Genomic DNA, 23957 nt, shown 5'->3' on the forward strand with positions numbered 1-23957 from the left:
AAATAAATAATAAATAAATAAATTAAAAAATGAAGTCAACACGTGTTAGAAATACACTCGAGCGCTCTTTTTGAAAACCTTCGTTCTCTCTCGCGCCGTCTCTCTTTCCCTCTTTTTGGATCTGTTGTGACACTCCATTTCCCGCTGATACGGTGAGTTACGCTGCGTTTCGTTCAATTTTCTCACGCTGCTTCCCGCTTTCGGTTTGGTTACTCCATGGGATTGTTCTGTTTGATGTTGTTTTTCCCCGGGGTTTTTATGGATGTTTTCGGTTCCATTATGAAGGAATGAATTAGGGTTTTTGTGGGTTTTATTTATTTGGATCTCCTGCTTTTGGGTAATTTAGTTTTGAGTCGCTAAATAAGGTTTAAGCATCCCAATTGGTCTGTTCAGTGCTTGCTTGCGTGGGTTTTATGTTCAAATTTCTCCGCTTCGAGTGGAATTTCTTTGTAATTGAATTTGTTCCGAATCTGAATGTTTAGTTGATTATGCTTGCTATATACTGGAATTTAATACGCCGGTGTGTTGACTCGGGCACTTTAGGTAGCATATATTCATTTTTTGTTTAACTATTAAATTTGTCCGCCAGCAATCCCCAAATTTATCAATTTTTTTGTTTGTAAGTGCGAATGATGGTCAACATATTTTAGTTGTTTTTTTCGTTCAAAATAATGGTATCTTTATTTTAAGCGGTAGGGGTATTCAAGAAGTGGGCCAATTGTTTAAAGGAAGTTGTTAAATATCTGAAATCGGTGAAATCTAAATGCTCTTATTGTCCATTCCTTTCCGCATATTTGCAACTCAGACTCTTATATTGTTTTGCTCACTTATCATTATTTTTTCTGGTTATTATTTATGATTGAATGGTTGGGTAATCTTGAATTATGTAATTATTTACTCATGCTGTTTATATGAGAGGCTTGAAGAAATAGAATCCAACTCCTTTTACCTGTCTCCAGATTTCACGGTTCTTGTGGATGGTCCTTGTGCATTGAACTTTTTAGGGCTTAATTTTTTTGGCATCACAAATGATCAATATGGAACTCAATGTCAGTGGAGTGGGTATTGATGGAACTTTTACTGCTCACGATAAGCAACTTGCTTTTTATTTAGTTATAACTCAATTCCTTTTTATTGTGAATATACATTCTTTTTTAAAGTATACTTCAATTCCGTTTCAGATTTACTTCCTCTATTTTTTATTGATGATCTAACTTGCTTTCTGAACTGACAAAAATAAAAAAATTGTCTTTTAAAAACTCATATTTAGGCAAAAACAGTTACACGTTCGTGTTTGCATAGTTGTGCAATGACTTTGAAATTTAGATGTTTCAATCTTCTATGACATAGCCAGTTCTGAGATAGATTTGAGCTACCAGGAATACTTATCTGTATATTTTGGATAAGTATTCCCGACAAGACGTCAGTTAATGGCATAAGTGTGCAAGCCTCCAATACTTATCTGTATATTTTGATCAGGTTTATGAGAGATTTATTTCGGCACAGCATGATAAGTTTATCGCGAAACTTATCTTCTCGCTCACACAGATACCTAAAGCATTTCATATATTAAAATTTTACTTGCAAAGACGTTCACCAAACTTATCATCTAGCTTGTAGAAAATTTTCAATGCTCAACACTGCTCTTATTCGTTTCTTGCATTACATAATCCAAACAAACAGGCAAACTTCGACGCAGAACAGTTTGGCAAGTTGATTCACAAACATCACCCCGAGAAGTTATATGTTCCACGAAGTAAATGAAGAATGCCAGCTAAAGGATGAAAGAAAATATACGAAGCCCACAATTCACAAGTGGTACCAAATTAAGGAAACAGTTCAGCACAAAATAAATTAACATAGTTATCGTCTCATAGCCTCCGAGAAGCAAGGCTTTTCAGTATTGACCACATGTTCCTACCAGATTTTTCTCCAAAAACTCAACTCGAACTCACCGTTATCAACTCGATTGCAACACAGACCACAAAATACTATAAACTGAGATTTCAATTTAAAAAACCCAAAATTCCCAGAAAGTGAAAAAAATTAGGGCATATGAAACTTAAAATGTATGTTGCAGATCAAGGACTGAAGCTCACCATATGCGGTGAGGAGGCGGCGAACTCGTTAGCCGACGAAAATACTGCTCCAAGGTTTAGGCGAGATCTAGCACCTAAGCTGACTAGGTTGGAATCTCCATAAAATTGGTATTAATAATATAAATATTATATCTGCAACCATTGCAGATTACCGTCATCTATTCTTATCTACTCCGTCCATTTTAACATTCTTTACAAGATCATATGAGAGTAGCCACATCCAAAGGATGTGCAGCTCCCTCCCACCACAAGGACGCATCATCTCTCAGCATATAAATGGCGCAACTTGCCCGATCGCCAGCTCTCACCTGGAGGTAATCAAAATGTAGCTCCATTGATATAATCCATCCCTCTGCAACAAATGGATCAGTATTACCCCCGAACTCCTTCGGGTTGAGCATACGGAACTGCTCAAAGATATCAGTGTGCACGATGTATGTCTTCTCAATTGGGTATGCTAAATGTCTTGTGACCAATTGTGCCAGTATACTTACATTGCGTTGAGGGATTCCTTTAACCAGCAACATTTGATATCTGAAAAAGGAATTGAAGTTGATAAAGCCAAAGTTGATGTTATTGCTAATTTAACATCACCAAAAACGGTCAAAGAAGTTCGATCATTCTTGGGTCATGCGGGATTTTATTGAAGGTTTATAAAAAATTTGAGCATAATATCTAAACCAATTTCAAATCTTTTAACAAAAGATACACAATTTGAATGGACTCAGAAATGTGAAAATGCTTTAAAAAAATAATTAGTCTTTTAATTATATCACCTATTTTACAACCACCAGATTGGTCTTTACTATTTGAATTAATATGTGATGCAAGTAATTATGCTATAGGAGCTGTATTAGGACAAATAAAAGAAGGAAAACCTTATGCAATCTATTATGCTAGTAGAACCTTAAATAGTGCCATTAAGATCGAATGCCATTTTTTGGAGTTCGACCGAATGTTTAGAGGTTTTAGGGAAAAAAATTTTTTTGTACAATTTAAAAAAACGAGTAGTGGACGTTTCAGATTTACTTCCTCTATTTTTCAATGATGATCTAACTTGTTTTCCAAACTGACAAAAAGAAAAAAAATTATCTTTTAAAAAATCATATTTTGGCAGAAACAGTAACACGTTCGTGTTTGCTCAGTTGTGCAATGACTTTGAAATTTAGATGGTTCAATTTTCTATGACAACCAGTTCTGAGATAGATTTGAGCTACAAAACAAACTGGCTTATCGGGAATACTTATCTGTATATTTTGGATAAGTATTCCCGATAGGACGTCAGTTAATGGCATAAGTTTGCAAGCCTCCAATACTTATCTGTATATTTTGATCAGGTTTATGAGAGATTTATTTCGGCACATCAGGATAAGTTTATCGCGAAACTTATCTTCTCACTCACACAGATACCTAAAACATTTCATATATTAAAATTTTACTGCCAGACGTTTGCCAAACTTATCATCTAGCTTGTAGAAAATTTTCAATGCTCAACACTGCTCTTATTTGTTTCTTGCATTACATAATCCAAACAAACTGACAAACTTCGACGCAGAACAGTTTGTACAAGTTGATTCACAAACACCACCCCGAAAAGTTATATGTTAATGTTCCACGAAGTAAATGAAGAATGCCAGCTAAAGGATGAAAGAAAATATACGAAGCCTACAATTCACAAGTGGAACAAAATTATGGAAACAATTCAGCACAAAATAAATTAACATAGTTATCGTCTCATAGCCTCCGGGAATAAGCAAGGCTTTTCAGCACTGTATAATTACTTTGGCAGAAAAACTTACTCCAAAGAAAAATTTTTATCTTTTAAAAACTTATATTTTGACAGAAACAGTTACACGTTCGTGTTTGCTCAGTTGTGCAATGACTTTGAAATTTAGATGTTTCAATCTTCTATGACATAGCCAGTTCTGATATAGATTTGAGCTACAAAACAAACTGGCTTATCGGGTTGATTGTATGTGTTTCCACATCTATTTCATGTTATAATGATATCATCACTTGCATTTTTTACATCACACGCATGTTTACTAAATTCGATCGAATGCTTAGAGGTTTTAGAAAAAATAAATTTCTTGTACAATTTAAGAAAACGAGTAGTGGACGTTTCAGATTTACTTACTCTATTTTTTAATGATGATCTAACTTGCTTTCCGAACTGACAAAAAGAAAAAAAAAATCTTTTAAAAACTCGTATTTTGGCAGAAACAGTTACACGTTCGTGTTTGCTCAGTTGTGCAATGACTTTGAAATATAGATGGTTCAATCTTCTATGACATAGCCAGTTCTGAGATAGATTTGAGCTACAAAACAAACTGGCTTATCGGGTTGATTGTATGTGTTTCCACATCTATTTCATGTTATAATGATATCATCACTTGCATTTTTTACATCACACGCATGTTTACTAAATTCGACCGAATGCTTAGAGGTTTTAGAAAAAATAAATTTCTTGTACAATTTAAGAAAACGAGTAGTGGACGTTTCAGATTTACTTACTCTATTTTTTAATGATGATCTAACTTGCTTTCCGAACTGACAAAAAGAAAAAAAAAATCTTTTAAAAACTCGTATTTTGGCAGAAACAGTTACACGTTCGTGTTTGCTCAGTTGTGCAATGACTTTGAAATATAGACGGTTCAATCTTCTATGACATAGCCAGTTCTGAGATAGATTTGAGCTACAAAACAAACTGGCTTATCGGGTTGATTGTATGTGTTTCCACATCTATTTCATGTTATAATGATATCATCACTTGCTTTTTTTACATCACACAACATGTTTACTAAATTCAACTGAATGATTATGTTCGCATAATTGACTGATTCTAATTAAATTATATTTCAAATTATCAACAAGTAAGACATCGTCAATAATGATATTACCATGGATAAGCTTACCCTTATCCACAGTTTTACCTTGTGAAGAATGTTAAAATGGACGGAGTAGATAAGAATAGATGACTGTAATCTGCAATGGTTGCAGATATAATATTTATATTATTAATACCAATTTTAAGGAGATTCCAACCTAGACAGCTTAGGTGCTAGCTCTCGCCTAAACCTTGGAGAAGTATTTTCGTCGGCGAACGATTTCGCCGCCTCCTCACCATATATGGTGAGCTTCGATTTTTGATCTGCAGCATACATTTTAAGTTTCATATGTCCTAATTATTTTCACTTTCTGGGAATTTTGGTTTTTGAAATGGAAATATTCTCAGTTTATAGTATTTTGTGGTCCTTGTTGCAATCAAGTTGATAACGGTGAGTTCGAGTTGAGTTTTTCTCTCTTTTTTGGGGAAACATGTGGTCAATACTGAAAAGCCTTGCTTATTCCTGAAGGCTATGAGACGATAACTATGTTAATTTATTTTGTGCTGAATTGTTTCCTTAATTTGGTTCCACTTGTGAATTGTGGGCTTCGTATATTTTCTTTCATCCTTTAGCTGGCATTCTTCATTTACTTCGTGGAACATAACTTCTCGGGGTGGTGTTTGTGAATCAACTTGCACAAACTATTCTGCATCGAAGTTTGCCTGTTTGTTTGGATTATGTAATGCAAGAAACGAATAAGAGCAGTGTTGAGCATTGAAAATTTTCTACAAGCTAGATGATAAGTTTGGCGAACGTCTTTGCCAGTAAAATTTTTATATATGAAATGCTTTAGGTATCTCTATGAGCGAGAAGATAAGGTTCGCGATAAACTTATCCTGTTGTGCCGAAATAAATCTCTCATAAACCTTGTGCTCATACTGATGTGTGCCTCATCCTATGTGCTGTAAAAGGCTTCAACTTACAGGGGTATGTATTGCAGTCGGTTTATGGTTTGTATTATGTGGATTACAAGAATGCCGATCCAATCTTTATTCTTGCAACTTTTTGAGAGAAAAAAACTATCTATTATGTTCGTGGAAAAAGGGAAATAAGTTGAGAGCAAATGTTACTTCCACATTTTGTATGAACACTACTAACTGTTGTAGCCTGTAGGTTATTTTGAACAACATCAGATTTATGATCAATATCAAAGTGTGAAGATATGTATTGATATAGCGTACCAACTATTCTCGTTTTCTGATTTCGCTAACTATTCTCGTTTTCTGATTTCGCTATATGCAGGAATGTTAATGCATATTTACGATGACATAGAGCCTTTGATTCCATCTCTCGTATCTTACTTCTCTTCAATGATTTCAGGTGTGACACAATCTCCAACATAGCCTACCCAAATTTCCTTGTTTGAGGGACTCACTACCTGAGTTCTATTTATCTTCTGAGGAAAAATTTGTTTATTTGAGCTTTGAAAAAATGACAGATACCATCTTCTTCACAATGTGCCGGCAGTTATTGCAAATGTTTTTAGCTATAATCTTCTTCCATTGTTCTGAATATATTCTTGCCATTTCCATTCATGGGAAAAACAATGTAACCCTCAAGTCTCTTTTAATCAGCAAAAACTACGTATTGGCAATGGTCTTTTCCTTGATTGAGTATTTGGTCGAAATTTATTTTTTCCCTGAGCTGAAGGAGCGCTGGTTACTAAGCAACATAGGCCTCGCCATGGTGGTTTTTGGAGAAATTATACGAAAGTTGGCTATAATTACAGCCGGTAGATCCTTTACTCATCTCATAAAGATTCATCACGAGGAGCATCATGTATTGATAAGACATGGAGTATATAGGTACCTACGGCATCCAAGTTACTGCGGGTTCTTGATTTGGTCCGTTGGTACTCAAATCATGGTTTGTAATCCCCTATCGACTCTGGCATTTGCATTCGTCGTTTGGCGTTTTTTCCAGCAGCGAATACCATACGAGGAGTTCTTCTTGAGACAGTTTTTTGGATTGGAGTACGAGGAATACACTGATCAAACTTTTTCTGGAATCCCTTTTATCAAATGATGAGGTTTCCCCTCCATTCTAGGATTTTACTTCCATGTACCTTAATCGTATCTATTTTAGTTTCGAATTTACATGTATTGTAACACTAAAATTTTTATGTATCATTCAAGCAGTAGGCGTTTTAAAATAATAAAAGATATATGATTCAAATTATAATATTTCATGTTATTGGAAAGGGTGATATTATGGTGTATAAAAATGCAAATTAAAGAGGCAAAATGAATCACTTTGTGATATTAAAGTTTAAATATTCATAGTTTTAAACAAAAGTGCATGACAAAAATCAATGTTGTATAGACATACAACTTTCAACATTGGGCAACATATTTCACCAATTTGGCTTAATCGAGTAGGACAGAGCTTGATACATAATTCGATCTCTGGATTCCAAATTTTAGCAATCGTCGTGCACAATGTTCAAAAAAGCCAGTGTTCTAAAAAGCATAGAGTAAGTGTGTATCATGAGAGATTTTTTTATCTAGCCAAAAAACAATGCAATGTCCTAAAAAGCGCAGAGTAAGCGTGTATCATTAGAGAGAAAAAAAATTGGGAAAAAGCTTGAAAATAACGATCAATTCTTTGGTAACCATATTATACCTATAAAAAAGAAGAATTGCATTTTCTTTATTAAATTTTAAGTTTATTTTTTTTTAAATATTATCTTTTAAATTTTATATAACTATACAATTTTTAAACACAAAAAAAAAATGTGAAGACATCAACATAAAATTTGTTCCTTAACTTTTCTTTGTTTGTGATTAATAGATCATTTTACTCAACAAAGATCGACAAAAGTTTTTTATAAATTAAAAAAATTAGGCATTTAGTGTTTAGATATATTTTTTTATGATATGAGAACCCATAACCACTAATATTTGATGTGCACTGGGTATTTCTTGGGCTAACACAATATCATGAAAATCATGCTAACAAGTTAAACTACAATGAATAAGTAATGTGCGACATGCTCGCTTGAGAAGTCAGTTCACTTGCTAATCTTTGTAAGGAGCCCAAAATAATTAATAATATTGTAAAATTCTTGCCTTTGAATATGGTTGTTTCAATGAAATTTTATGCATTTCATCTTAATGACTGGCCTCTCAATTATCAACTAAAAATATACATAAGAATTTTTTTTGTTTCAGATTATTTTTTAAATATTACAATCGTTGTGAATGCATTAAAATGTGAGAATTTTTCATGATTGAGACATTAAAAATCGTAGTTCTTGGATAATATTTAGTTTGTTAATTTTGATCAATTATTCGTTGTCGGATGAAATTAAATTATAAGCTTTGGAAAAAATAAAATTTAAAGTTGTATTTATAATTTTATTACATTTTTTGGTAATAATATATAATTTATTATATTAAGTTCAAGTCTTCCTCAACTCTCATTCCTAAATCAATCTCTGACTCCACCAACTCGATGTTAGAGTAGATGCTCTGCAAGCAAACAGTTGGCTAGAGAATTTATTGACTCAAGTGTAATAAACCATCTTTATTTTAATATAATTTAACTTTTTATGGTCTTGTTTTACTTTATCTGTATACCAATGCAATTAGCATATATAAAGTCCTTGATTATACTTTAATACAAATGAATCGTAATTCGATGTTGAAACACATTTGTAAACACTGTATAATCTAAATTCGTTCATAGTCAATTCAACCGCCTAAAACATGGATAAAGGTCGCTTGAGCTTGAGACTAGGATATGTGATGTTGTGTACCGCGTTTCTTGGTAAGGGCATATTGATGTCCAAACATGCAGATGAGTAGTTATATGATGATTATACCGAACAACCCTCCCTCGGACTTTCCAAGTGGTTATCATTCATCGAGATGATAAGTTCGTGGTTATGATCGTACAACATTAGTCCTTACGACACTGAGACTCTATATGCTAAGGCTGTGCTTTGACTCGTTTATTGATTCCAGGAGAGTCATCAAGTGGCGATATTAGGTACAGTTGTGACACATGTAGGAGCCAGTGCATTGTAGTCGGGAATTCACCGCTCACCTATGGATGTGGATATCCTACGTGATCTGATGAAATAATAGTGCATGAAATCTCTGGCCAGAGTATGAGATGTACATTAGAGAAGGAATTCTCCAATTGTACATGCGATGCCACTATTTATTCTCAAAGATGTGTCACATAGTTGTCGAATTATTATGCAACCCTCGATGAACCAATGGTTGCAGATTCGATCGGGATATATGAGATGAAGGGACCGTATTGTACGTTAATCATAACCAACTGGTTCTTGCAGGTACTATCAGTGATACCTAGGGAATCATGGGGCGATGCTGCTAGACGTTCTTACCATGATTCGATGGGTTTAATCAGAAAATGGTTTCTGACATTCTCATGATCAATGGTTGATATATAGAATGAGGTAAATTATGGTAAACCTGAATAAAGGATTATGTCCCGAATCACAAAGAGTTATGAACTCACAGCTAGCTGTATCCCTGAACTATTGAGAGTCACACAAGCACTGGTTTACTTGTTCCCGTTGAGATAATAAATTCAATGAGTTGAATTTATAAGAAATAAGTTTGATATGATCAATTGATAAGCTTATATAAATAAAGTTCATAAAAGCTTATAGAAATTTTGAGAACATGAATGCTAAAATAGTCAAAGAGAGTGCACCTGCCTCATTTGGACATTGGTGATCTTGAAGTAAACCAGTGCTTGTGTGATCCTCAATGGTTCAGCTTACAAAAATCAATCTGCCAAGAGGGAACACTTCATCGTGTTATTAGCTTAGATTAGAAGCACAATTCTCTCAGTGTGTGATGACACTTTCTAGTTGAACTCAGAGATCAGTTCTCACACACACACACCATCACTCAAACATAGTCTTGCACAAAGACAATAAACACAGTATGTAGCTTTGACACACAGACGTTAAACAATTGTTGGCTGGAAGGTAATGCCTTCAGTCTAGAGAATGAGTTCAGTTAGACAGCGGGAAGTCCTAAGTTAGGTGGGTTTGTGTAAGGTGTTGTATAAATCAAAGTTTTCTAGTGGATCCTACCAGAATTGGTAGAAGGGGTGACGTAGGAGCAGTTGAAGTCTCCGAACATCCACAAACATATCTTATGTACTCTAACTGTTAACCCATAGCTTTAAACTGACTTGATCAGTTCGAGTATCTATCAGTTTAGTTCTCAACATAACTAAACTGATATATGCGAGAACTGATCCCCTTTATTTTCAGTTATTCAGTTACACATGATATAAAATTTATCAGTGTTTCTTAACGAAAGATTATTTCGAGTGTTTTTCGCTTGGTTTAAAACCAGACTCGATCTAATTCATCGGTGTATACATTCTTAGAGCACGAGCTATTGCAGATCTTGGAGAGTATTGTGTTTGAAACACCTTGGCACACGATCCTTCAAATGACTTCGGTAGTACATATCCTACAAAGATATGTAGTTATTCTTGGTGTTGACAAAAAAAAGGAAATGACTTTCAAGGACACAAAATTGATAAATCTAAAGAGGAATCTGTTTCAAATAAGTTAAAAAAATAGGGAAGACAGAGAAAAAGACAGAAGATATTTGTATTTGCTTCAATCTGCTGTAGTTTTCTTCACTTTATCTTATATTTATTTTATCAGTTCATCAAAATTTTATGTCAAACAAATTTTGCCTAAAGAAAAATGGAAATATCGCTTAGTTTTGTCAAGCACAAAAAATGGGGATGTTATTTGATCAACTAAGGTTTTGGTTATAAACAAATCTTAAGGCAAAACTGAAGTATGCTAAACTAAAGTAACAAGTCCATAAGCTAAACTAAATTAACATATAGACTAAACTGACACATACTGCAATTTATCAGTTTACCAAGTCTATTCGTCGAGGACATTAACATACATTATCAAGGACATCAGTTTACGTCTAAAAAACTAAACTGATGATTGGATAAGTCTTTGTGTACAAAACTGACCGCAACAATATACGATTGTTAGAGAATGTTGACGTGGACAAAAGACAAGCCAAAAAACACTTTTATTTGGAATATATCATTTTTGAAACTCGAGACCATTGGACTCAGAGTTTATAAATAGAGAAGGTGTTTAGTTGAGTAAAGCTTTACAACTCTTACAAAGATTCAATCATTCAATTCAAAATTTCAAATATTTGAGTTAAACTCAGTCATCATTGATGATCATTAAGTGCTAGTAGAATTCATTGTAATTCATTGTATTCATTCTATCAGCAGTCACTTAATGGCGTCGTTCATCTTTACATGTCAAGCCTTACCCATCGATGTTAAACCTTAATATATGGTCGCATGAGTTCCATCAATAATATGAGCCGAAATTATGGGAGTTCTACGTAGTTCACATCACCATGTCAATGGATGCACAACTTTCAGGCGTCCAGGACACCCTCAATAATATGAGCCGAGCCCCGAGCACGGGTAGTTATCGCTGACTTGAGCGTCAGAGGGTTTTAGTCAGGTAACACAGAATGCTTATAACATTTGTTCGTGAAGCAGGTGACAACCTCGAAGATTTTACCTACTGAATCTTGGATCTATTAGCTAGACATTTGGAGCAGGAGACCATTCAAATATCTGATCTCTTGATTTGGTGGACTAACCCAGTCCCATCATTTCATTTCAGGTAATAAATTTTCACCGATATCATTAGATAGTTACATAAATTAGAAAAATGCTGACTTGTAGTTGTCATACAAAAATTGTACCAAAATAAACGAAAATTAAAATATAATATATCAAAACAAAACTTTGAAAATTTGGTTTACGAAAACAAAAAAATTAGACAAGTTATTGAACCAAGAATATTATTTTTTTCTTTAAACAATTTCATTTATTATGGGTAATACAAAATGGGGACTATATTGTTTTGTTTCTTGTTGTACATTTTATAATCCAATTATGAATATAAAAATATTTTATTAGTAAACTACAAAAAGACACCACGCTAGTGTAACAGAGAGCATTTATTTCACATTTCTTTTTCATTAAAAAAATGTTAAAGTGTGTAAACCATAGTTTCTTGCTCTTAGATGAACAAACATTTTTATAATCTTTTTCATGATACACATAATGTCGATCATGCACATGCTTTATATATGAAAGAGATCGATACATAGTGTTTGGGCTATCATATGATTTAAAAACTTGAGTTGAACAATGATCAATTAAATATAATTTTGGAAAAAAAAGTAAAAACCCGGTCCTAAAATAATAGTGACGGATAAACATAAAAATGGTAACAGTTGCTATTATAGTAAACCGTCGCTACTATAGCGACGGTTTTTTTAACCTTGTCAATATCGTAGCGACGTTTTATAAAACCGTTACTGCGCAGATCGGCGACGGGTTTTTATAACCGTCGTTTTTTACTGCCAATAGCGACAGTTATTAGAAACTGTCCCCGATGTGATCGGCGACGGTTTGTCAAAAACCAGTCGCTAGTAGCGACGGTTTATATCAACATTGTCGCTAATGGCGACGGTTAAAGCAAAACATGTCGCTATGCTTCTATATATACCGTGGTTCGCGAACATTTTCTTCACGCTTTCTTCTCTGGTAGTAGCGGAAACTCTATCAATGTTTTCGCAATTTCGATTTTTTTTTTTGCTTTGTTCTAACATTTTTATGTATTAATTTCGTAGACTTGCTCGTCGGTGTGATCTTCCAACGTTACGTGGATCTGCATATCTTCGCGCACGTCAGGTTTTTAAAACGTTTTCTTTACAGAAAATTTAATTTTATCGTAGTATTTTATTTATAAATTTTAGCGTATGTTGATTATTAATTTTGTAAATAATGAATGAGTTTTTTTATTAGATACATTAAAAAACCATAGTTTTTGAAAAATCTTCGCTTAATATAGCGACGGTATTGTCAAAAACCGTCGCTTAATATAGCGACGGTGTTTATAAAACCGTAGCTTAAATTAGCGACGGTCTGTATGTAACCGTCGCTTAATTAAGCGACGGTTTATCTAAACCTTCGCTAAATAGCAACGATGTTGTTCAACATAACCGTTGCTAATTTGTAACGGTTATTGAGAGACCGTCGCTATATGAAGGCGACGCGACCTCCGGTTACGGACCATCAAACCGTCACTACAACCGTCGTCTTAAAACCGTCGCTAGCCTCGTTTTTTTTTTGTAGTGTCAACTATTTTTTAATATAATATAAAATTCGGGGTTAAACCGATCTTCCTCACATCTTCATTTCTATCTTTCAAAATTATTATAATCCGTACAATTTTTCCATAATATCTCGATAAAAAAAACTCCAAAATTAAAATCTGAAGTTTTTCATAAACATACTATCATTTTTTTCTCTATCTCTCTCAAGCAATGCACTGATTCTACATATTTTTCTTATGCTAATTACACTTCGAAACAAATTGCATAGGATTTCAGATTTTTTGTTATCAAACATAATTTTGAATTTACTATTGATTTCTACTTGCAATTTTTAATTTAAGAAAGCTAAAAATTCAACCAAAAGAGTTAAAAGTCTGTGTGTCGATGTATACGTCAAGCAATCATTTTTTTAATATTATTATTACAATATGGGTAGGGGCCTTGTTGTCATTAAGGTTCAGGCAAAAATTTATGTGAGACGGTCTTACGAGTCGTATATAAGAGGTGTTAAGAGGTCATAATAAGCATTTAGTTAAGAGTTACTAGTGAAAGAATTTTGAATGGGTTTTGAAATGATCTTCCTTTCCTACTGTCGAAGCTTTTTGCCTTTCCGTTCCCACTGCACGTTGATTTGTTATGAAATTTGTTATGGTAATGGTTTGATTAGAAATAAAGTGTATTATAGTATTTGAATTTATCAATAACTTATTGAATTAAAGGTGAGGAATGGTATTCATTTTAAAGGCCATTGAGGTGACTTGAATGAATTTACTACACTTTTGAATTGTCTTGACCAAATATTATTACTACTTTTGCATGGTATAATAGTGTTTTAAATCTTGCATTTTAAATTCTTAAGGTTTAATACACTCATTATATATATTTTTAGTGAATGACAAATTACTTTAGGATAGAATATTGCATGGCATGCTTGACTTAAAATTTAAGTATTTAAATGTTATGTTTCATTTTTTTTTTTAATATTTTATACCTAGATTAATTAATCCCCCATTTACATATTTTAAATTACACTTTAATTAAATATTGAATCTAGAAGAATTTATTTATCAACTTAGCTCTAATTAATTAAATAAATTCTAAAACATTTTATTTCTTTAAATTAAATTATTCATTGCCTTAAATTAAATTTAGGAATATTTTCTTATTATTAATCTTATCTCAAATCTCCAAACTCCTGTCCGACCTCGCGTATTTATCCTAAAAAGATAAAACTAAACATCTACTTTTAAAATAATTAAAACACTTCATATATATGTAAAATATTCATTTCTAATTTAAATAATTGAAATTATGCATGGCTTATCCGTAATCTGATTTTCGGGTTGTGAGATACATATCTTATTTGGGTCATCAATGAAAAAATATTACTTTTTATGCTAAGAATATTATTTTTTATTGTGAATATCGATAGGATTTAATCATCTCATAGATTAAGATCAATGAGACGGTCTCACATGAGACCCACTCTGAGGTTTATACTATAGTCTCTCTCCCGTCCAATAGATTATTATGTCACTTCAACCAAAAGACTAATAAGAATCGATTTTGAGTTAATTATTTAATCTTTGGTTTATTTCGACAAGTCCTAAAAAAAATTCAAATAAAATTTTAAAGTAAATAGATATTTGAGTCATGATAATGTACAATCACGACGTATAATTTTCATGAAGCAAAAATCCTCAAAATATTATTAGCAATCTACTAAAACTAAACAAGATAAAAATCTTGAAAAATGAAAAGTCGGATAATCGGATAACAAGCAAAGAAGACAACTTCAACCAAAAAAATAATCCCAATTCATTAATGTATAATGTGTGAAAAATTAAGTTGTTCATATGTTACTAGCGAGAGTATTGGATAATATAATAGAGAAATCAGAGATTGTAAATATATACTTCAAGTAGGCGATGATATCGCTCACATTCATAATATCTTCAAGCAAATGTACAATCCCGACATCGTTCCAACCATCCTATACTATAGGGGACTTTGCAATCTTCTATCATGAGCCAATCTATCAACTTGGTTGATTCTTAGTTTGATCGATATTGTTTTATACGCATGATTTTATTGGTATATTTCATTACTAGCTCGACATATTATAAATTAAATAAAAAATTAAATATATATTTATTTTTATTTTGTGAAATAGATTTTTTTCTCTATTAAAATTGTAATGTTTGACAAAATATATGCGCCAGATTATCTTCTAAACATTTTACATTATATTTATAAAAGTACAAAATTACTGGGATTGAATACAATATTCAATATATAATAATGTAGTAAATTTATTTTCAAAAATGTTATGCAAATGTTATTGATAAATAATATCTGCACAAAATAAAATATATTTATTTTAGGCATTTGAAATCCAAATAAATTATGTTTAAAAAAACCAAACAATGAAAAAGGGGAAAAAGAATTATAGAAAATAATACAAAATAAATAATAAATAAATAAATTAAAAAATGAAGCCAACACGTGTTAGATATACACGCGAGCGCTCTTTTCGAAAACCTTCGTTCTCTCTCGCGCCGTCTCTCTTTCCCTCTTTCTGGATCTGTGGTGACACTCCATTTCCTGCTGATACGGTGAGTTACGCTGCGTTTCGTTCAATTTTCTCACGCTGCTTCCCGTTTTCGGTTTGGTTACTCCAGGGGATTGTTCTGTTTGATGTTTTGTGTTCCCCGGGGTTTTCATGGATATTTCGGTCCAATTATGAAGGAATGAATTAGGGTTTTTGTGGGTTTTATTTATTTGGATGTCCTGCTTTTGAGTAATTTAGTTTTGAGTCGCTAAATAAGGTTTAAGCATCCGAATTGGTCTGTTCAGTGCTTGCTTGCGTGTGTTTTGTATTCAAATTTCTTCGCTTCGAGTGGAATTTCTTTGTAATTGAATTTGTTTCGAATCTGAATGTTTAGTTGATTATGCTTTGTATATACTGGAATTTAATACGCCGGTGTGTTGACTCGGGACACTTTAGGTAGCATATATTCATTTTTTGTTTAACTATTAAATTTGTCCGCCAGCAATCCCCAAATTTATCAATTTTTTTGTTTGTAAGTGCGAATGATGGTCAGCATATTTTAGTTGTTTTTCTCTTTCAAAATAATGGTGTCTTTATTTTAAGCGGTATGGGTATTCAAGAAAGTTGGCCAATTGTTTAAAGGAAGTTGTTAAATATATGTAATCGGTGAAATAGAAATGCTCTTATCCTTCATTCCTTTCCGCACATTTGCAACTCAGACTCTTATATTGTTTTGCTCACTTATCTTTATTTTTTCTGGTTATTATTTATGATTGGATGGTTGGGTAATCTTGAATTATGTAATTATTTACTCATGCTGTTTATATGAGAGGCTTGAAGAAATAGAATCCAACTCCTTTTACCTGTCTCCAGTTTTCACGGTTCTTGTGGATGGTCCTTGTGCATTGATTTTTTTAGGGCTTAATTTTTTTGGCATCACAAATGATCAATATGGAACTCAATGTCAGTGGAGTGGGTATTGATGGAACTTTTACTGCTCACGATAAGCAACTTCCTAATACACTAAAAAAAACTGCTCTGAGAGACGTGCATAATGAAAACGCAGGATCGATGCCAAAGCAGCTAGATAATTTGCTTACCGGTGCTGGAAAACCAAATCGTGATGCAGTTAAGGTTAGTGGGAATAAGCGGCTTACACCTGAGCGCCCTTCAAGTTCTCAGGGTCTTCCATCCTTGACCTACAACGGTATGAATGAGAATGTCATGAATGCACGCAGGAGATTTGAATTAGAACTTGGGAGGGGAAGACTACAGAAAAATGTTGAAATATATTCAGACAGTTCACAATTAAGGAACACTGTCCAACAATCACAGGAAGTACCTCAAAAGCCTGCTCAGGATAATAGTCCAAAACACATGCCTGTGGCTACATCAAATAATATGACCCCTATCACTGCCTTTTCGACAAGTGTTCCATCAGTTCCAAATAAGCAGAATAATAGCACTCAAGCTGCTAAGGTCTCCCCAGATCTTCCTTGTACAATTGACATTAAGAGAACTAATGGTCAACTAAGAACCGAACGCTTCATTCACCTGCAGAAGTTTCTAAAACAATGTGATGAGACCGACCAAAGAGAGTACATGCAAAGTGAGCTATCCTGTTCGATGAGTTTGTTTGGTGCTACTCACTTCCTTGTGTTCTTTATTGACTATAACGGTATGTTTTTATGTGATTTCGGTCAGTGATAATGCATTTATCTCCCGCTGAGCTTAGCAAGCATGCTGTCGAGTTGGAGAAGAGAGCAATCCAGTTAACCGTGGAGGAAGGTATATACTTTTTGTACAATTGTTTGCTTCATTCTTATTTGCAATTTCTATATCTTTGATTGGCATCAAAGTATGTTAAAATATCTTAAAGTTTTGCATTGACTTATGAGCATGCATTGGAATTGGAGAATGATTACTTTTCTGGATTGAATTCTTGCGTTTTTTATAATATTCAAGGTTCCAAAATCCGCTAGGCGCTAGTCGGGCAGGGACTAGGCGCCGCTAATCAAATTCTGCGGTATCAACATAATAAATCACGTACTAGAACTTCAACACAATAACAACAGATTTAAAATGCGTTCAAAATAGTATCACTGACAGCAGAGATGGAATTTAGAAACAATGATTCAGAATTGAATAGAATAAGTTATGGTTTAAACTTAGCCTATCCAAAGAGAGCATCAGGGGAAGGAAAATACGAGAAAGAAAGTATCAATGCTAAATAATTGAATAGAATAATTTAAGGTTTAAACTTAACTTAGCCGAGAAGGGAAAAAATGAGAAGGAAAATACCAATGCTAATAACTTACATGCTTTTCTGCAAATACCAAGGACTTTCACACTCACCTGAAACGAGGAGATTGAGATAACGTTAAAATCAGAAGAAGTTGCTTAATAAAATGGTACCAGAATCAGTTATAAAAATTCTTCAAATTTGTTTCATGTACTCGAGGTAGCAAAGTCATATATATCAAGAAATGCAAGAAACCGAAAGAAAAAAGAGGTAGAAGAAAGACATCGTTGCTGCTCCACAAGACGGGAGATGTAAATATTTCCCATCAGGCTTCTCGATTTCTTTGGTGCTGCGTTAGATTTAGGGCAGCCTCTTTTCAACTTTTAATTTTTTAATTGGGTTTTAAAATATTAAAACCCCAAACAATTTTTTTCGAAACAAATCAGGCCTATTTAAGGGTGTCAGGCACCCAGGCGCGCCAAGGAGCGCCCAGGCGCCTAGGCTAGCCGCCTAGCACATTATCGGTGCGGTAGGTCGCCGCCTGCGCCTAGGGCGCATTTTAGAACATTGATAATATTCAGACCGTAGTATTTCATAAAAGTAGGAAAAGGGACTCATTTTAAAGATGTTTAGGATTAATTTCCCGAGAAATCAGGCATAAGCCTTTGATTGCTAGAAATGAAGGAAAATGCGCAATATTATACAATGGTGGCATCGGATTTCGGTGTAATTTTGGAGTTCTAGAAAGCTCTTTTTTTAACTTTAATTAAGTATATCTTTCATATGCGTCATCAGTAGCAAAAAATGGAACTATTGGTACATGTTGGAGAGCATGTATTATTCGGCTATATTCCTAATGTATGGTGTACTGCATTCTGAAGCCATATAACTGGCATTTTGATGTGCTTGTGAAACTAAAACTATTACTATATCACATCTACGAAGAAGTAGGAGTATTCAACTTAAAATGACTGATGTACTGGTGAGAAAGCATTCCTTGTTGGGACATAATAACTACAGCAAATGACAGCACTGAGTAACCTGCATCGTTGTATTGTTTTCTGTGAAAAGTGCCATATTTAATATGATGAGTTTGTGGGTTTTGATGCCATGATGACAACTTAGTGTAGACTCTCGGCAGATGATGGACTCATTTTCATCTAGCATTAAATATAACGTGACATGGCAGGAGGAGTATGTACTTGAGTTGAAGAATGCTCATTAATTATTGTTTTGTTTCATGCCTTTGCATCTGTGTTTAACCATTGACCCATTAATTTAGTAATCCATGGTTACCTTGGTAATCATATTTAATACCCCAACAAAAATGGGTCGATAACTTCCTTAATGACTATCGTTGAGTTTTGGGCTTGAGTCAATTGAAATTGTCGAGATTTTCTGGTTGGATATGGCTTGTCGAGGCCATTCCATTTGGTTGGAAGAAAGTCTTGTCTTGTACTATTCCTTCTCATGACAGTAGTATCAAGTATGAGTGTATGACACATGTTCATTCAACTTTCTTAAGTTTTGTTTGCATCTAGGCGGTCACTTTGTTTGGCTTCCATTTAAGAAACTAATTCTCTATTTTTTAAAGTAAAACCAAATTATTATATTGTCTCGTGTCATTGTTTGAAAATATATTTTAATCAATTTTCATTCATTCAAACACAACAATTAATTTTAATACAGTTCTCGTCTGTTCCCAAAAATATCCAATTAAATTATATTTTTACCCGATGTACATTATTTTTAAAATTTTAAGATATCTGGCTCCTAGTTATTCACATAAACATCAAATAAAAAATGATTAAAAATTTGTCGTACACAAAATACTATATAAGTTGATGTTAAATTGTCCCAGAAGCAAACTCATACGATCATTTTCCAACCACTCTCAAAACCTGCCCCCAGAGCTAAATCTGAATCCATATATTACCTTTTTTTCACAACATGTGAAAACTGCATACCATTTTTTGCATACCTTCCTGTCTTTTCTCCCACATGTTCTTTTTCATTTATCTGATCATGGAGCTTGCGTTGTGAAATAACAAGTAAGAATACCTAATGAAATGTTTTACAGTTGTCACACTTTTTTCTCTCATCAAGTCAACAGATTAAGAGCGATGAGCTACTCGAAAATCATCTTTAAACTTCCCATGCCGTGTTTCATCAGCTGAGACACACATGGAAAATGTAACCTTTTGTCATGACATTTAGAATGAAATGACGTGTAAAAAAATTTGTATTGTCATACAAGTTGGAACTTGGCTTTTTGCTTCTTTTCTGGAGAAATTTAATTTCAGCATGATATATCAATACATTTACTGTGGTTTCTTTCTTGATATAGAAATTATAGACTTCGCATAGTATAACTGAGATGTTGATAGCTATATATGTGGATATCTATGCTCACTTACCAAGTTGAGGCGGTAAAACGTTTTTTAGTTCTGAAATAGTCTCAACGAATATTTTGGAAACTGCTTCATGTAATTCCTGTTTCGAAATTCAAATGCGAAATGCCTCTATATTCTTGTTTTGTTTGGGGCAGGAAATGAAATGCAACGGATGAAGGCACTGAATATTTTGGGGAAGCCTTCTCCGACCAATAATTTGTTATCATCAACGTAGCTGTACCAGTCAGATGAAAATAACAGGTATTTTCTTGTAAATGAATTGTTTGCTGTCAGATCGGAACACTGCTGATTCTCCTTGAAAATTTTGTTTCTTGTCTTTTTCCCCCTTTCTTTGTAGGCAAAATATTGTAGGAATTTGTTGGCATTCCAACTTATTAATTTAGTTGTATCATGTCAATGGACTCTGTTTATTTACTGTATGATTTCTGCTTGCATGATTACAAAAGTCTTCCCTTGGTGGTTTTTAGTTGTATATGGTTGCTCTGCAAGCGTTGTAAAATACTCGAACAATTTGTCAAGAGTAAGTCTCTTGTGAGACAGTCTCACAAATCTTTATCTGTGAGACTGGTCAAAAAGTAATGATCTTAGCATAAAAAGTAATAATTTTCATGGATGACGCAAATAAGATATCCGTCTCACAAAATACGACTCGTGAGACTGTCTCATACAAAATTTTGCCATTTGTGTCAATTATCTTCAGTGGTGACATTCTGTATTATAATAGGGAAGTATATAACCGGAGCTGATTGATTACTTTTATCTTGAAATGTACATATCCAGGGAACATGGATTGTTTCTTTAACAGAATTATAACATAGAATTACTCGAAAAAATAAAATATTTTAACATCGCGATTATGCACAATATAAATTTTTTTCCCATATATTTACTTAGATATGTTTGATCCCAAAATATATGCTTAAACAAGATATAGTTGGTGTCCCAAGCCAAACATGATATTTACTTAGCCACAAACCCGGATTGCGGGTCCCCAGTTCGGCCGCAGGCCGTTGTTGCCGCCATCCCTGTTGATGTTTAATGTTTTGGATGTTTTTTTTTTTGGAAGGAATTTATTGGATGTTATTTGGATCTAAATATGAGAATTATGAATCTCTTAGGCTCAATTTATGTAACTAAAGTTTCACTTGGTTACTTTATATAATTGATAAATATATAAATAAAATGTAGGGTAAAAATGTCTGGTTGAATCTTATAAAATTTGTTTGGAAAAAAAAGAAGACGACATAATTCAAAGACAATTTGTGGGTAATTTGCATTCACATCTCTTGTATTTATGTATTTAGCACTTCTCTTAGTGTGTTATAATTTTTACACTTGATAAATGAGATAAAATGTCAAATACATAAAACATAGGGAGGTGAACTTAGGTAGCGTTTGTAAACGTTTAAAAAATGTGATTATGAATTTTTATTTAACAAAGTTTTGCAAATTTGTAAATAAAAAGTTCATAATCATTTTTAAGTATTTGCAAACACTACCTTGATACGTTCCGACCTGCCCGATTTTTCTACCGCAGCTGTTAAAAATTATTTAGACTTGTTGACTCACTGTTCTATCACAAAGATAGGTTATTCTAGCAATTTTTTGACCCGCTAACCCGTCACGAGCTCGTGATAAATTTATGAAGTTGGTGAATAAAAAATTTATGAAAAATATTTTAGTTCTGTTTATTTTATTAACTTTTTATTTTTCTTCCCTCTAGAAGATAAAATAAATAATATGGGTCCCAACATAGGTCTTAGCGCCTCGAAATGATCCTTTTATCCTCACGTGATAGTTTTATTCTGAATAAGCGTAGGGCATCTACGTTGGTTCATGTCATAAGACTCGCTGTCTTATCAGAAATCGTGGGGTTCATATGTTAGATGCACATTATTTTAATATATATATCTATTACATTCATTTTAACATTAACACCTATTATTTATAAGTTTGGTTGTCCACTCATTAATTTTTATTCTTATTTTACATTAAATAAATACAATTTTAAATTTATCTACACCATATAAATTATTATTACTTAGATATAATAGTGATGTTGATAATTTGGTGGAATTGGAAAACATGGATAATTTGGTGGAATTGGTGAATTTTGGGAAAAAGTATTTTTATTCGGCATTTTTGGGATAATTCAAGAAATTTCTAAAAAAATCATCGGTTATTTTTATCTATTTCAGAACAAACTAAGATTTTAGAAATAAATTTTTAAAATAAAATTGAGATGATGAAAACAATATAGAGAATATTTTTGGAGTGATTTATGATTTAGAATAATGTGTCTTGATATTTGAAATAATTTGTGAAACGTGTGAATATTTATAGATGAATATTTGATTGTTTTTTTAAATTTTAATTAAAATAGCCATTCAAATAATTTTTGAATTTTTGGTTTACAAAATCAACCGTTTTTTTAAAATTTTAAAATAAATATTAAATATTTGAATTATTTAAAACTAAATAATATATATATATATGTGTGTGTGTGTGTGTGTGTGTGTGTGTGTGTGTGTGTTGTGTGGGCCAAGTGAATGTTCAAATAATTGAAAGCTGGACAAATGCAACCATGTGGGTGGGCACCCACACATCACCTAGTACCTAGTTGTCGCAAGAAAAGATACCGAATTCGATAAATGGTCACCCAATTGAGAGAAGGATCATTCAAAGTTCATCGAGTGTTGGATGGAAACATATATTGATTGGTAAGTTTAAATAGAGAACCACACAGAAGGTGCATCAATGGTAAATAATTGAAACATTATTATCCCAATAGTTGGGTAGGGATGCAAGATACATATAGTTTGTAAAACCGGAATAGACTACAAGTATTGTAGAAAGAAAGCCAGATGGCCACTTTGGCGGATTTGGTCATGTTGACTAGTAAGAAAATTCTGTAAGTGTGTGAAGAATAAGCTTTTAAGTAATTAAAAATTAATTTTTTTTGTAAATAATGATGAAGTATTTGTGAATAAATAAAAATAAGTGTTCATAGAATTTTTTGTAGTTAATAAATTTTGAGATGAATATTTGCTGTGTTAGTTGGCCAAATCGATGACAAAGTGAAGTTCTTTAGTGCATGTCTTGAAATTTTGGGTTGCATTATTTGAAAAATGTTGTTTAGCTGTTGGTTGGTTACAAATGTTAACTAGTAGTGTTTGCATCAATATTGAAGAAAAACATGGTTTTTGTCGTTAGTTTAGTTTTAAATTTTTTTGATAGAGTTTCTTTTATAAATGTGATATCCCAAATATGTAATTACCTGTAAATAAATCTTAAGCAACATATACAAGAACAATAACATATTTTACCAACAAATTTGGTCTTTTAGCCACTTTCCAACATTCATGAAACAAAACGAGTTAAGCCAAACAATGGCAGACAAGTGCAACAAAATCAAGAATGTACCATATTACAATCTGAACATCAAATGGAAAATGTCAAAACAAACCATGATTGCAATAAGGGGTAAGAACGAGTGCTCGTGAGATATCAAGGGGACATAAATTTTCCCATTTGAAAGACACTTCGCCCAAGCCTGCTCAACCACCTTCAAGGTATCTTCACACTA

The 23957-nt window shown here is 33.0% G+C and overlaps 1 protein-coding gene across 11 annotated transcripts; it reads left to right on the forward strand.

Moving 5' to 3' along the window:
- Positions 1-51: 51 nt before the first annotated feature.
- Positions 52-20904, forward strand: LOC140832840 (protein-S-isoprenylcysteine O-methyltransferase A-like). 11 transcript variants are annotated; one of them, XM_073197072.1, is made up of 4 exons: positions 52-152; positions 1005-1062; positions 6230-6307; positions 6426-7146. In XM_073197072.1, exons 2-4 carry the CDS (start codon positions 1029-1031, stop codon positions 7010-7012), a joined length of 699 nt encoding a protein of 232 aa, XP_073053173.1. In that variant the 5' UTR covers positions 52-152; positions 1005-1028; the 3' UTR covers positions 7013-7146. The 11 variants fall into 11 exon arrangements, with proteins under 11 accessions (XP_073053173.1, XP_073053178.1, XP_073053177.1 ...); XM_073197073.1 differs by lacking the exon at positions 1005-1062 and adding an exon at positions 5781-5914 and having other exon boundaries at positions 85-152; positions 6426-7145; XM_073197071.1 differs by lacking the exons at positions 1005-1062; positions 6230-6307; positions 6426-7146 and adding exons at positions 16782-17324; positions 17420-17503; positions 20506-20904 and having other exon boundaries at positions 87-152.
- The last annotated feature ends 3053 nt before the right edge of the window (positions 20905-23957 follow it).

Source organism: Primulina eburnea, chromosome 5 (genome assembly GCF_022965805.1).
Source record: "Primulina eburnea isolate SZY01 chromosome 5, ASM2296580v1, whole genome shotgun sequence".
NCBI classification, from domain to species: Eukaryota; Viridiplantae; Streptophyta; class Magnoliopsida; order Lamiales; family Gesneriaceae; genus Primulina; species Primulina eburnea.